The sequence below is a fragment of the Saimiri boliviensis genome, chromosome 17 (assembly GCF_048565385.1).
Source record: "Saimiri boliviensis isolate mSaiBol1 chromosome 17, mSaiBol1.pri, whole genome shotgun sequence".
In the NCBI taxonomy this organism is placed as follows: Eukaryota; Metazoa; Chordata; class Mammalia; order Primates; family Cebidae; genus Saimiri; species Saimiri boliviensis.
In genome coordinates this window covers 13,237,658-13,250,596 of record NC_133465.1, presented here as the reverse complement: position 1 = coordinate 13,250,596, position 12,939 = coordinate 13,237,658, and the positions used below count along the sequence as shown (strand labels likewise).

General features: G+C 51.8%; 2 protein-coding genes across 7 annotated transcripts in view; one reads left to right on the top strand and one right to left on the bottom strand.

Annotated features, from left to right (window-relative positions):
• Nucleotides 1-11,704, top strand: part of ELAC2 (elaC ribonuclease Z 2) — a 26,836-nt gene extending 15,132 nt beyond the window's left edge. The window contains exons 13-24 of the mRNA XM_039475736.2: nucleotides 801-939; nucleotides 1,022-1,107; nucleotides 3,046-3,164; nucleotides 4,728-4,821; nucleotides 6,337-6,475; nucleotides 7,052-7,090; nucleotides 7,207-7,316; nucleotides 7,954-8,053; nucleotides 8,131-8,251; nucleotides 8,489-8,567; nucleotides 9,161-9,305; nucleotides 10,002-11,704. Coding sequence (XP_039331670.1) covers nucleotides 801-939; nucleotides 1,022-1,107; nucleotides 3,046-3,164; nucleotides 4,728-4,821; nucleotides 6,337-6,475; nucleotides 7,052-7,090; nucleotides 7,207-7,316; nucleotides 7,954-8,053; nucleotides 8,131-8,251; nucleotides 8,489-8,567; nucleotides 9,161-9,305; nucleotides 10,002-10,229 — 1,399 coding nt within the window. The 3' untranslated portion in view covers nucleotides 10,230-11,704. The remainder of the gene's footprint in view (nucleotides 1-800; nucleotides 940-1,021; nucleotides 1,108-3,045; nucleotides 3,165-4,727; nucleotides 4,822-6,336; nucleotides 6,476-7,051; nucleotides 7,091-7,206; nucleotides 7,317-7,953; nucleotides 8,054-8,130; nucleotides 8,252-8,488; nucleotides 8,568-9,160; nucleotides 9,306-10,001) is intronic.
• Nucleotides 11,333-12,939, bottom strand: part of ARHGAP44 (Rho GTPase activating protein 44) — a 203,691-nt gene continuing 202,084 nt past the window's right edge. For 5 of the 6 annotated variants that reach the window (XM_010339869.3, XM_003929255.4, XM_010339870.2 and 2 more), the window contains one exon: nucleotides 11,333-12,939. Coding sequence is in view for 3 of the 6 variants with exons in the window: in XM_003929255.4 (XP_003929304.1) it covers nucleotides 12,800-12,939 (140 nt within the window). In the remaining 3 variants the exon portion in view is untranslated. The other variant, XM_010339871.3, reaches the window with a different exon arrangement.

Sequence of the window (12,939 nt, the reverse complement as noted above, 5' to 3'; positions counted from 1 at the left end):
CTACTTACCCTTCTGCACCTGCCTAAACTTTCTGTGGGATTCCTGCCTTCCCAGAATTCTAGGCGCCCTGATCTGTGCCGCACTTGTGGAAAAACGCACCTCTAGGTGGCGCAGCGTCCACACAGTTCCATTCATTCGATACCCTCCACACTCTTCAGCTTGTCTGAACAAATACTGCCCTTTGGTTGAGGATTCCACCAGTGAATCCCAAAGAAGAGACTGCAGATATAAAATGATTGCTTCTGTTTCCTGAATGCCCACTTTGTGGCAGGTGGTGTGTTAAAACACCCTGCGTTTCACTTCATTTCTTCTAGGGTCATCCCCAGCAACCCTGGGAGGTAGATTTTAGTCACTGGAAGGAGGGAGCTTTACTTTTTCCTCGGGCCATTGCTGGCCAAGGCCAGGTGGAAGAGTGTGAGCTCAGCTCGGGTGCAGAGTGACCATGGGCTGCTTTTCGGCCCCTGCTGTGTCTCCCCCACATAACCCCGAGGCCTGCTCTCCTGCGGGCTCTTCTTTCATTCCTCAGGGTTTGAGTCCCCTACTTGTAGGCCGTGGACATCTTTCTTTTTCTTGTTTTTCCTCTCACTCTTCCCAGCACACCTGAAAGGCAGCTGAGATAGGGAACACCAGGCTTTGACACTCAGGAGTGTGACCATGTTTGGCCATACAGTAACCCATTTTGGGCAAGTCACTGACCTCTTTGAACACCTCATCCCCATTACCACTCCTGAGCTCGGCGCCACTCCTCGGGGAACTGCTTGCTGACACGCGCTGCAAATGCAGGGTCTCTTTCATTGCAGGTTTGGGCCTGACACCCAGCACTTGGTCCTGAATGAAAACTGTACGTCAGTTCACTGCCTTCGCAGCCACAAGATCCAAACCCAGCTCAACCTCATCCACCCGGACATCTTCCCCCTGCTCACCAGTTTCCCCTGTAAGGTAGTGTCTCAGAACGGCCCCTTGTCGGCCCAGCTCTTGCCCCCTCTCCTTCTCTCCATGAATGTGTTTTCTCCCCTTTCAGGAGGAGAGCCCCGTCCTCAGTGTGCCCGTGGTTCGGGGTGAATGCCTCCTCAAGTACCAGCTCCGTCCCAGGAGGGAGTGGCAGAGGTCTGTGCCATCTTGAACTAATGGAATTGTCTCAGTCGGGTTGGGAAACATTTCTGTAAATAGCCACATAGTAAATGTTTCAGGAGGCTCTCCAGACCATATGGTCTCTGTTGCAACTATTCAGCTCCACTTTGAGCGCAAAAGAGACACGGGCAGTAATCTAATGAATGGGCTTGGCTGTGTGCCAGTAGGAATTTATTTAGAAAAACAGCCTACTCCAGGCTGGATCGAGGTGGGAGGATTGGGGCCAGTAGTTCTCGTTTTCCAAAACTGTCCTGGAAACAGCACTGATAGAGCTCATTTGTTTCACATTCTAGAAAATAAGAAATGTATGATGAAGAAGGTCACCCGTAATCCCGTCACCCAGAGGCAATGGTTGTTAACATTTTGTGTTTCTTAATTTGTATATGTGGGTTTATGTCCAGACGTCATCAGTCTTTTCCTGTGTCACTAAATAGTCTTAAGTGACAAGATTTTTATTGGTATTCCAAATAGGGATGTTTACTCATTTGGGGTGTTGCCAATTTTTTGCCGTTTTAATGAAACAGTAAATGTCTCATGTATAAATCTTGGATGGGAACTCTGTTCCCTTAAAGTCCCTCCTAAATGTGGGATTACTGGCCCAGAGTGTGACACTTCTTAAGGTACTTGATAAATGCAGAATGCCATTTTGAAACCCTTACCAGTACACTCCAACCAGGAAAGTGAATAGCCTTAGTTTCCCACGTCTTTATTTATTTATTTATTTTTGAGATGGAGTTTTGCTCTTGTTGCCCAGGCTGGAGTGCAGTGGCACGAACTCAGCTCACTGCAGTCTCCGCCTCCCAAGTTCAAGCCATTCTCCTGCCTCAGCCTCCTAAGTATCTGGGATTACAGGCATGCACCACCATGCCTGGCTAATTTTTTTGTATTTTTAGCAGAGATGGGGTGACACCACGTTGGCTAGGTGGTTCTCAAACTCCTGACCTCAGGTGAACTACCCACCTCAGCCTCCTAAAGTGCTGGGATTACAGGCGTGAGCCACTGTGCCCAGCCTCTTTTAAACTTTAAGATCTGAACCTTGATTTTAAGTTTCCTGTCCACTCCACAGTGTTCGTATTAGCGTAGACCATGTGATGGATTATGACTGGACGCTGTGTGCTGTTGTGGTTGGGCAGGTGGGGCCCTTTAAGAGACTTTAGTAGCAAGACTCTAGCCCACAGGCAGCATCACGGGGTTGAAGAACCTGGTGTCCCTTTGCTGGCATCTGTACAGGCTCTTCACACTTAGCAGCGATTCATAGTCTTAGCTGACATTCAGACTTACCTTATGCTTGTGAAAAATACTGTGTAGGGCCTGCCCCAGACCTAGTGAATTAGAATCTTGAGAGTTAGGCTTGGGACTCACAAGCTCCCAGATTTTATTGCTCAGCCAGGTTGAAGAGCCACCTGTCCAAGGAGTTGTCACTCCGGGTGACCTGGGGCTTGCTAGGAAAGTGAGATCTCAGGCCTCGCTGCAGAGCTACTCAGTTGGGTTCTACATTTTGCCAGGGTTCCTGGGTGTGCACGAGTTTGAGAGTCACTCCTCCAGGGCCCTCCTTCTCACCTGGGACCATTTACCCCTCAGTGGATATTTGGCAATGTCTGGAAGCATTTTTGGTTGTCACAGCCTAGGAGGTGGGTGGAGGTCAGGGGTGCTGCATCAGGACAGCAGCACTGGCCACAAAGAAAACCATCCTGCCCTGAGCATCAGTGCCCGTTGTCTGGCCCTGAGGCGGAGCGATGCAGCTTCCTAAGGGTGGTGGAGCAGAACTGCCCCGGATCTTAGGCACTTAGCCTTCAGTGTTGATCTGAAAGAACTTCCAGCAGATTGTCCCCCTGAATTTATTCTGGACATCCACATTAGGGTCTGCTGAGGCCATACATCCCATCATCACCTGAGATGCTTCTCTCCCTGCAGAGATGCCATTATTACTTGCAATCCTGAGGAATTCATAGCCGAGGCACTGCAGCTTCCCAACTTCAAGGAAAGTGTGCAAGAGTACAGGAGGAGTGCACAGGACGGCCCAGCCCCACCAGGTGAGGGGGGCCCCAGGAGGAGTGCACAGGATGGCCCAGCCCCGGCAGGTGAGGGGGGCCCAGGAGGAGTGCACAGGACGGCCCAGCCCCGGCAGGTGAGGGGGGGCCCAGGAGGAGTGCACAGGACGGCCCAGCCCCACCAGGTGAGGGGGGGGCCCAGGAGGAGTGCACAGGACGGCCCAGCCCCGGCAGGTGAGGGGGGCCCAGGAGGAGTGCACAGGATGGCCCAGCCCCGGCAGGTGAGGGGGGCCCTGCAAAGCAGCCATTCTTTCCTGGACTCAGCCCCCTGCTGCTGTTTTCATGACATTAAGTAGGCTGCTGGCAGGGTACATTTTAATGTGGCTTTTCAGTTTAATCCTGGGCTTCTCTACATTAGAATTATGGCCATTGGAGCTCTGGGAAGTTTAAGAATCCCAATTCCCGTGCCCCACCCCACCCAATCAGAGCATTTGTTGATGGCACCCAGGCCTTCTTTAGGAGGCACACACCGAGTGAAACGGTTTAGTGAATACCTTTGGAAAGAGCCGGAAACAGGGACTTGCCTGCCAGGGATCTAGTCCTGGCTTTCTGTGCACGTCCATGGAGGATCTTGGCCACGTCACTCAGCTGAGGTTGAGGGCCGGGTACAGGTTTTGTCACTGGGTCTCCCTGGATTTGAATCCTGACCCTGCCTCTTACCATCTTCGTTGGAGTCCTGGCCCTCTGAGCCTTGTCGCCCTTGTGAAACGCAGCATTTCCTACCTGGTAGAGCTGGGAGGGTCCCACCGAAGCACTTGTCCTGCAGTGTGAGTCTGCAAGGCAGACTCAGCACTCTTGAAATAAATGACAGTTCCCAGCATAAAGACACGTCATGTTTTAAATTTAAAAGAATTACAGCAATTCTTTTGAAGAAAGGACTGTAGAATTTATTTGCTCTTCTCCGATAGCCCTTTGGTGACGAATAGCCTGTGGGTCCTACACTAGTGTGAAGTCCTTTGTGTGGGGGCAAGTTGCCAGGGACCTGCCAGTCCCCATCCTGGGAAGCTGGACAGAACTGTGTTCCTTGCCCATCTGTCTTCATCTGTTTTTTGTTACTTTAAAAGAATATGTGAGGCTGGGTCATTTATAAAGAAAAGAGGTTTATTTAGTTCATGGTTCCGCAGGCTGAGAATTTAAGGTCCTGGCCCTGGCTTCCAGCAAAGGCTTTCTTGTTGCGTCATCACGTTGGCAGAGGAGGGCAAGTCGGAAGGGGATGCTTGTGAAGAGGGGAAAACCTGAGCTGCACCCTGGCTTTATAACAACCCCCTCCCTCAGGAACTAATCCATTCCCTTGAGAAGTAATCCAGTCTCCTGAGGGCCAGTACTTACTACCGTGATAACTGCTCCCAGCCACTCAGGAGGGTCCACCCCTGTAGCCCAAACACCTCCCACTAGGCCCTGCCTCCCAACATTGCCATGCGGGGGAGCACATCTCCACATGAGGTTTGGGGAGGAACCAGTGGTACACAAACCATAGCACTCATGGCTGCATACTGGCTCACGTCTGACCCATGGAAATGGATTGTTTTACATGTGTTTTTTCAGAGAAAAGTCCATACCCAGAAATCGTCTTCCTTGGAACGGGGTCTGCCATCCCGATGAAGATTCGAAATGTCAGTGCCACGCTTGTCAACATAAGGTCTGCTGCTTTCCCACAAAGCATCCTTCCATCAAGGGCTTGTTTACTTGTTACACACAAGTCCTACTGCACTCAACCAGTCGATTTGAAAATGCAGCCGTATCAAGTCAAGCCCTGTGACTTGTTATCTCCACTGGAGTGTCCAGGAGAAACAGTGGCCTTACTGCATTTTATAGCCTTGGTAGCAAACATTTACTCGGGGAATCACCAAAATTCATCCCATTGTGTCTTTTTCTTGTTTTTTGAGATGGAGTTTCACTCTTGTTGCCCAGGCTGGAGTACAGTTGCTCAGCTCACTGCAACCTCTGCCTTCTGGTTTCAAGTGATTCTCCTGCCTCAGCCTCCCGAGTAGCTGGGATTACAGGCATCTACCACCACACCTGGCTAATTTTTGTATTTTTAGTAGAGACGGGGTTTCTCCATGTTGGCCAGGCTCAAACTCCTGACCTCATGATCCATCCGCCTCAGCCTCCCAAAGTGCTGGGATTACAGGCATGAGCCATATACAGCAGTGACGAGATGCGCCCTGATGTCAGAAATGTACGATCTGGGGTATGTTTCTCTGTGGATGAGGAAATGCAATAAAGCAGCTTGGAGTGAGCTGGGCTTTCACAGGGGCTGAGATAGTGGGAGAAGGGCTTTTTGAGTTGCTGACTGACACCCTCCAAATGGCCCTTTGAACTAGCTTCAGCTCATGAGAAGGTGCTTTTGCTACCTTGCCACCCTGCTTCCCCCCACCCCAGGAAGGTAATGTCACCCTGAGGCTTCTCTGCTGCAAATTAGGTGCAGCCCTCTCAGTCTTCATGGCTCCTCCCAAAGGAGGAGGAAGGCCAGAGCAGGCCAGTACTCTTTCTGCCTTGAAGCTGTCACCATCTGTTATGTGAAATGGACTGCACATCAGAATAGCCCAAGAAACTTGTCAGAATCTAAACTTCCAGAGCCCTGCCTAAAAGCAAGTCAGAAGCCCTGAGTGAAACCTGGAAGTCTACATTAACTAGTTCCCTGGATGAAGCACCTGCAGCCCGACCTGCACCAGGTGTCTTTGAGGACATGAGCTGAGGAAATCCTAGCCGCTTGAAAAGGGGAAAATCCGATGGCAGCTGGACCTAGAAACAGTCTCATGTGGCCTCGTGCCTGTCCTGGTATCCTCCACAGACAGTGTGGCCACACAGTCAATATACTTCAATCAGATTCATTGTTAGGACTAAATGCTTTACATGCCCTATAAGATTTTTTTTTTTTTTTTTTTTTTTTTTGATGCCCAGCCTTTGTCTAAGTATACTTTAAAGAGTTTCAGGGTTCCATGGATAATTCTTTGCTATAAAGAGGAGAGACACATGTAAAATTACCTTTATGGTTAAATTAATTGGCTCGTATGTTAGCTCCTCAAAGAAAAGCACCAAGAGACAGAAATTTCTACGGCAGCTTCCTGGTCTTGTCCAAAGCAGACATCAGCCTCTGAACTGTCAGCAGCCTTCCCTGTGGCGGTGACGCTCTTGCTCTTCTCTTCTGTAGCCCGGACACGTCTCTGCTGCTGGACTGTGGTGAGGGCACATTTGGGCAGCTGTGCCGTCATTACGGAGACCAGGTGGACAGGGTCCTGGGCACTCTGGCTGCCGTCTTTGTGTCCCACCTGCATGCTGATCACCACACGGTGAGTGCTGGGCTGGACCACGAGCCTGGAGGAGGCGCTGCCGCATTGAGATGGTCCTTTGTCCTTGTCCTTTTCCTCCAGTTCCCAAACTTGCCCAGAGCTTTTGTGACTTCTCTAGCGAGGAAATGATCTTTTACAAAACTCCAGCACAGTCCTTCTGTGTAACAGAATGTCTTCTCTTTCTGTTTAGTTCGTTTCCTGTAGCAAGTCAGGTTTGGGTTTACCCAGTCGTTCTTGAATCTTGCCTTCTCACACGGCCTGCTCGGAGGAAGCTTCGGCCGGATGCAGGAGGTGTGGCTGTGAGGCCCTCACCTTGGTCTCCCGCGGTGCTGGGCCCTGGGCTGTGCGCAGTTAACAATATCCCTCTTCCCAACATGGGTCACATTGCTTTCTGCCTCTGACATTTCAGGGTCACAGCACAGGGGGCTCAGCATGTGCTGCCCCCACTGCGGCTGTGTTAGAGGCTGGTGGCTGACATAGGGCTGCAACTCCTGCAAGAGGGAGGACTCCAGACCCTAAGCCGAAGGAGAAGAGCCTTGGGGCCTGGCTAACGCCTGTCTCCTGTTTCCTTCCTAGGGCTTGCTAAATATCTTGCTGCAGAGAGAACGAGCCTTGGTAAGTGTGGCACTTACAGCTTCAGTGGTTTATGCATAATCCACCATACCTCTTGGCACTCCAGTTTTTATTGAGATGTTCTGTTGCTGACTCGGCACTTGGATTTTTTGTTTAAGGCATCTTTGGGAAAGCCATTTCGCCCTTTGCTGGTGGTTGCCCCCACCCAGCTCAAACCCTGGCTGCAGCAGTACCACAACCAGTGCCAGGAGATCCTGCACCACATCAGGTGAGCGTCCAGGGCAGCCCAGCCCCCCGGGCAGCTTGCTGTCACCTCCTTCAGAAGCTCAAGGTTGACGCTGGGGCAGTTAACAGTATCCCCCAGCAGCCTTGCCCTTGACATTGTCCCAGATGGCAGAAGCAGGGGAGACGTGCTTTGGCTGAAAGAAATCATTAGATGGTAATGGTTCCCATTTAATGCTTATTTGCTTAGAAGCATTTCTTCCCAGTCCTCATTTGAGTTCTGAGCTGCTTTCTAGACTTTGACCAGCTTTTCTTCATGAGACAATTCCAGAGCCAAGCACCCAAATAGTGGCTAGCACAGAGACTGTCCACACCAGGTATGTGGCCAGCTGGGAGGTGGCACCGTCCTCACCCCAAGGGGAAGGAGTCCTTTCTGCTGGAGTCGGCCGTGGCCTGTGCTGCCTGAGCCGGAGGCAGCGTTCACCTGCTGGGTTCCTCCCAGGGGCCTGGAGGCTTTTGGTTTGGCTTTTTATATTTCACAGCTGTTTTCTCATCTCAGTGACTATAATTTAAATCATGATTCCTCCTAAGAATGATTTTGGGGCTCTCCAGCCAAAGACTTAAACTTTGGTTCCAGGTGTCCAAGAAATGTTTATTACCATTTTAAATGTTTTGTCTTATAGTATGATTCCTGCCAAATGCCTTCAGGAAGGGGCTGAGATCTCCAGTCCCGCAGTGGAAAGACTGATCAGTTCGCTGTTGGGAACGTGTGATTTGGAAGAGGTAAGGGGCACAGCCGCAGGCATTGTGGGGGTGAGGTGGGGAGCAGAGCTGCAGGCCCTCCAGCCCTGCCCTTTTAGTTTCAGACCTGTCTGGTGCGACACTGCAAGCACGCATTCGGCTGTTCGCTGGTGCACACCTCCGGCTGGAAAGTGGTCTATTCCGGGGACACCATGCCCTGCGAGGCTCTGGTCCGGATGGGTGAGTAGAGGAAGAAGCAAGCCACCGTGAGGTTGCCCTGGGGTTTGTGTAGCTGGAGGCGAATGCAGGTGAGCTTGCAGGGAAACATCAGCAAAGGCAGCAGACTCAGGTCCCCACCCTGGGAGTCTCTGGTTGTTGTCCTAACACAGGGCCGGGGGCCTGAGTGTTGAGACCAGTAAATCGCATGTGACCAAGGGCTGTGTGCTGCTCTCGCAGAGATTTGTGCTTCTTCTCCAGGGAAAGATGCCACCCTCCTGATACATGAAGCCACCCTGGAAGATGGTTTAGAAGAGGAAGCAATGGAAAAGACACACAGGTAGCAAAGGCCGGTCAGTCCTGGTCGCCTATATCCTCTCCCTCCCCCAGCACGTGAAACTGAGCAGCCGTATGTTCGTGCCTCCTCTGATATGGGGCTGCCCTGCTTCCTACCAAGGGCTGGAGGGGGGCTTCCTTGACCTGTGGCAATGCTCAGGCCCTTGGCCTTTATTTTTGCAGAATTTTCTAGGCAATTTTCTAGAGCAAGGCTCAGTTTTTTTAAGGCATTTAGAAATAGGCTGAATAAACTATTAAGCCATGTCAGGGAGTTGCCAGGGGCAGGTGGGGGCTGTGGGACGGAACACTGGGCTGTTAATTCCAATGCAACTGCATTACCCCTGGTGGGTCCTGTGCTTTCTCGGGTACCCTTGTGGACAGATTCGGCAGCCAACACAAAGGGTGGGCTTCATTCAGGGGAGTGTGTGGAGGATCTGGCCCTAAAGGGAGATTGTGTTGGCTGCAGAGGTGCCCAGTAGGAAAACTCACCACCTTCTCTGGGTGTCCTGGCAGTTGAGGGCCAGGGACTGTACCACTGTCTGCTTTGCAGTCTTGCACTTGGGTTCAGCTTCAGTCTGCTCTGTCCTTTGCCCGCAGCACAACCTCCCAAGCCATCGGCGTGGGAATGCGGATGAACGCAGCGTTCATCATGCTGAGCCACTTCAGCCAGCGCTACGCCAAGGTCCCCCTCTTCAGCCCCGACTTCAACGAGAAAGTGGGAATTGCCTTTGACCACATGAAGGTCTGTACGTCACGCAGGCAGCACGGGGCAGGGACGGGGCCGGGAGACGGGACGCCACACACTAAGTAGAATGGTCAGCTGGAGTTTGCTTTCTGGTTCGGAGCCACCCAGGGAAAAGGATACCTACCCATCACCAACCAGGTTGAACCATGTTGGGTTTGCTGGTAAGAACCACCTCCTGCAGGGGCCAGCTCGTCTTCAGTTTCAGTTCACTGGAAATTTCTGAGAGTCTTTTTAGACCTGGACTGCTCACACAGTCATGGCATCTGAGTCTCAGCACAGACCTGTGGTTGCCCCTTGTGAGTGGGAAAGCCAGTCCTGACGCCGGCCTTCCGGAATGAAGGGGCAGGGCACAAACCAGTCCTGGATTTTCAGGAGCCTGATTTGAGAGCATCTGGACTACCCTCCCTCCGCCAGGCCTGGGGAGCCTCAGACCCCTTTAGAGGGCTGCCTCCACGCCATTCCTTTTTTCATTTCAACTGTGGCCCATTGGTTTGCACTCAGTAAGAATGGGGAGTTGGCACTGCTGTGTGGGCACGATTGCCTCTCTCCCAGCTCCTGTCCCCCACCCCTGCCCCTCTGAAGTAAGAATGGGGAGTTGGCACTGCTGTGTGGGCACGATTGCCTCTCTCCCAGCTCCTGTCCCCCACCCCTGCCCCTCTGAGGCGTGGCTTTGTCTTGTGTTGTGTCTTCTAGGTCTGCTTTGGAGACTTTACAACAGTGCCCAAGCTGGTACCCCCACTGAAGGCCCTGTTTGCTGGCGACATCGAGGAGATGGAGGAGCGCAGAGAGAAGCGGGAGCTGCGGCTGGTGCGGGCAGCCCTCCTGTCCAGGAAGCTGGCAGACGGCCCGGAGGATGGGGAGCCCCAGCAGAAACAGGCCCACACAGAGGAGCCACAGAGCAAGAAGGTCAGAGTGCAGTGAAGAGCTGGAAGTGACCCTGGACTCTGAAGGCTGTGTGTCTGCTGTCTCACACACGCCCTTGTATCTGCCCTCCTTGCTGGTAGAAGCTGGACAGTCCACCCAGGAGGCACCTCAGGATGGGTGGTATGGAGTTGTGCCAAGGCTTGGGCTCCCAGATAAGCACTGGTCCATAGACACCGCTTATAACTGGTGCCTGGCAGAGCCGCGGGACAGGAGGCTGCTACACTGAAACAGGCAAATGAACTCATTTCATTGCAAGGCAGTTTTTCAGGAAGTCATGGAGACACAGACGACAGCACCTTTCCTCTAATCCAGCAGAGTGATTCCCCTGCACGCCAGAGACAAGCCATGCAGCAGGATCTAAGCCACGCAACTGGGTCTAAGGGTCCGAGACTCAACAAGAATAGTATTTCAGCTGCAATAAAGATTGGGTTTGGAAATGTGAGTTCTTTCGCTTCCTCCTGCTGTGGTTACAGAGCAGGGTCTGCTGCACACTGCCTTGGAGAAGGCTCTCTGTGCTGCAGGTGGCAGCTGCCTGGTACCCAGGGGCCTTGGAAGTCAGCTCCCATTGCATGAGCACCTCTGGAACCTGTCCTCAGAGAGCCACCCTCGCTCGCCAAGTCTTTTGACAGAACTCACGCTGTGCCAGCTGACCGCCGGGCATGCTTTCCCTACCAGTGAGAGCCCGGCCAGGCTGGTGTCATTGGTCAGGGGAATGCAGGCCTTCTGGTTGTTTTGGGTAAAAGTGGAGACAATAGATTTGCTCCCTCTTGCTTCCATGCTGAGAATGAGGAGCACTTTGCCCTTGAAGGTTTTGAGAAATGTCACACTGGGCTGGTTTCCTTTGCCCTCCTTGGCGGAATTTACAAACGCAGATTAATGCTCGAAAAATCAAGAGCATGTTCGAAGTTGAATCTAGAATTTACTGTGTATTCTCCCTACCCAGGAGAATGTGAAAAAGAGCTTTAAAAACTCAAGTGACAAGAGATAACCAGGGACTTGGCTTGACACTGGTGGTGACCTTCGGGCTCCATCCTGGCACGCATTTGCGATTGACAGCCATGTCCCCACAGGTTTTATTAAAGCAAGAACGGATGCCAAGCTCAGGGATAATAAACCTATTTTAATAACATTACTTTTGACAACAATTTGTACATGTATTTAAAGATAACTTTCAACCCCCACCCTTACCCCAGATTCCATTACAAATTGAGGCGTGAACTGCCCTTGCCAGGAAGTGAGCAAAGCTGTAACTAATCAAAAGTCTGCACGTCCCGCTCGGAGAAGTGTGACTTTACACCGTGTTGGGAAAAATAACTAAGCATTTCAGTTTTTCATTGTACACCTGTACATTGGTTTAGATTGAATGGCTCAAATTAAACAAATATAGAGAGATTTCATATATACAAATATTATATCATGTATAGGTATAGTATATCTATTTTAAAAGGATAAAATTTTAAACTTTGACGTTGCATGCATGGACCACATCTTTTCTCACTCCCCTAATCCCCAGGTGTGAAGAGGCTCCCTGGTGCCCTCCCAGCCCTCGTCCCCATGACTGGATGGGACTTCATGAGAAGGGATGAGCGGCTGACGCTGGTGAGCAAAGCAGGCCACACCGCAGGCCGAGCCCGTGGGCCGGTGTCTCCGTGACTGGTTTTGCTTTCCTCCACATGCTTTGGGTAACATAATTATTGCTATTCAGTTTTCACCCCCAGAAAGGAGAGACAGGCTCTAGGACCCCGCATACAGTGAGCTGGGTGCGTTTAGGTACCTAGAGGGGTAAAATTACTCTCATACAGCCAATCTATTTGGGGACATGGAGGCCACCTTTGGGCCCTCCAGACACTGTCAGGATTGTTTTGCAGATTCAGAAGTATAAAATGATTGTAATAGGAGCTTTCAGTCACACAGTGGAAAAAGGAAAACTTAGGAAATGAAACAAATTTTGTTTTCAGCCATTTACTTTGGAGCCTACTGAAGGGGGTGGCCTGAAAGGTTTTCCAGTGTCAAGCCCCCCACCCCACCCCGCCACAACCAGTAGCTGGCACAGGTCAGTGCCTCAAGACTGCTAGAATCCTGGACCTGGTCCAGTTGTGGGTGAAAGGCCCTGCTGCCCTGCTTCCCCTCTGTGGCTGTTAAACTGATACTGCAAGACCTGACGAGCTGTCCAAGGAGAAGGTAGCAGCCCTCGGGTCTAACCAGGCAAAGCAAGCCTCTCCCGTACCACCCGGACCTGGCAAAGGACGTTCCTGACCAGCCTTGGGTGGAGAGGTGGGTGCCGCTTGGCATGGAGGCTGAAAGTGAATCAAAAGAGGCACAAAGTCAAAAGGCAAAGGTCAAACAAAAGGCCGAAGTCACCACCGGAAAGGAACAAACAAAATCTGCACCACCAGCATCACCACACGGACTGGAGATCACAAGTTTCTGCCAAACTCCAACTTCGTGTTGGCAGTGGCAGGAAAGAGCCAACAGAGAACACTTGGCAAGCTCACGGACGCTGCTCCTGGCGGCGTTCCTGGGGCCCGTGATGTATGTACACGCGAGTCAGGATGGGCGGTACCATGTCAGAGGGCGGTGCTCTCAGACTCCTCCTCCGAGTCCCTCTTGTCAGTCACTGAGTGTCGCCGCACGTGCTCCAGGGGACTCAGGCGGAGCGTCGACCCAAGCTCTATGTGGATCGAGGGGATATCAAAGTGGACAAGAT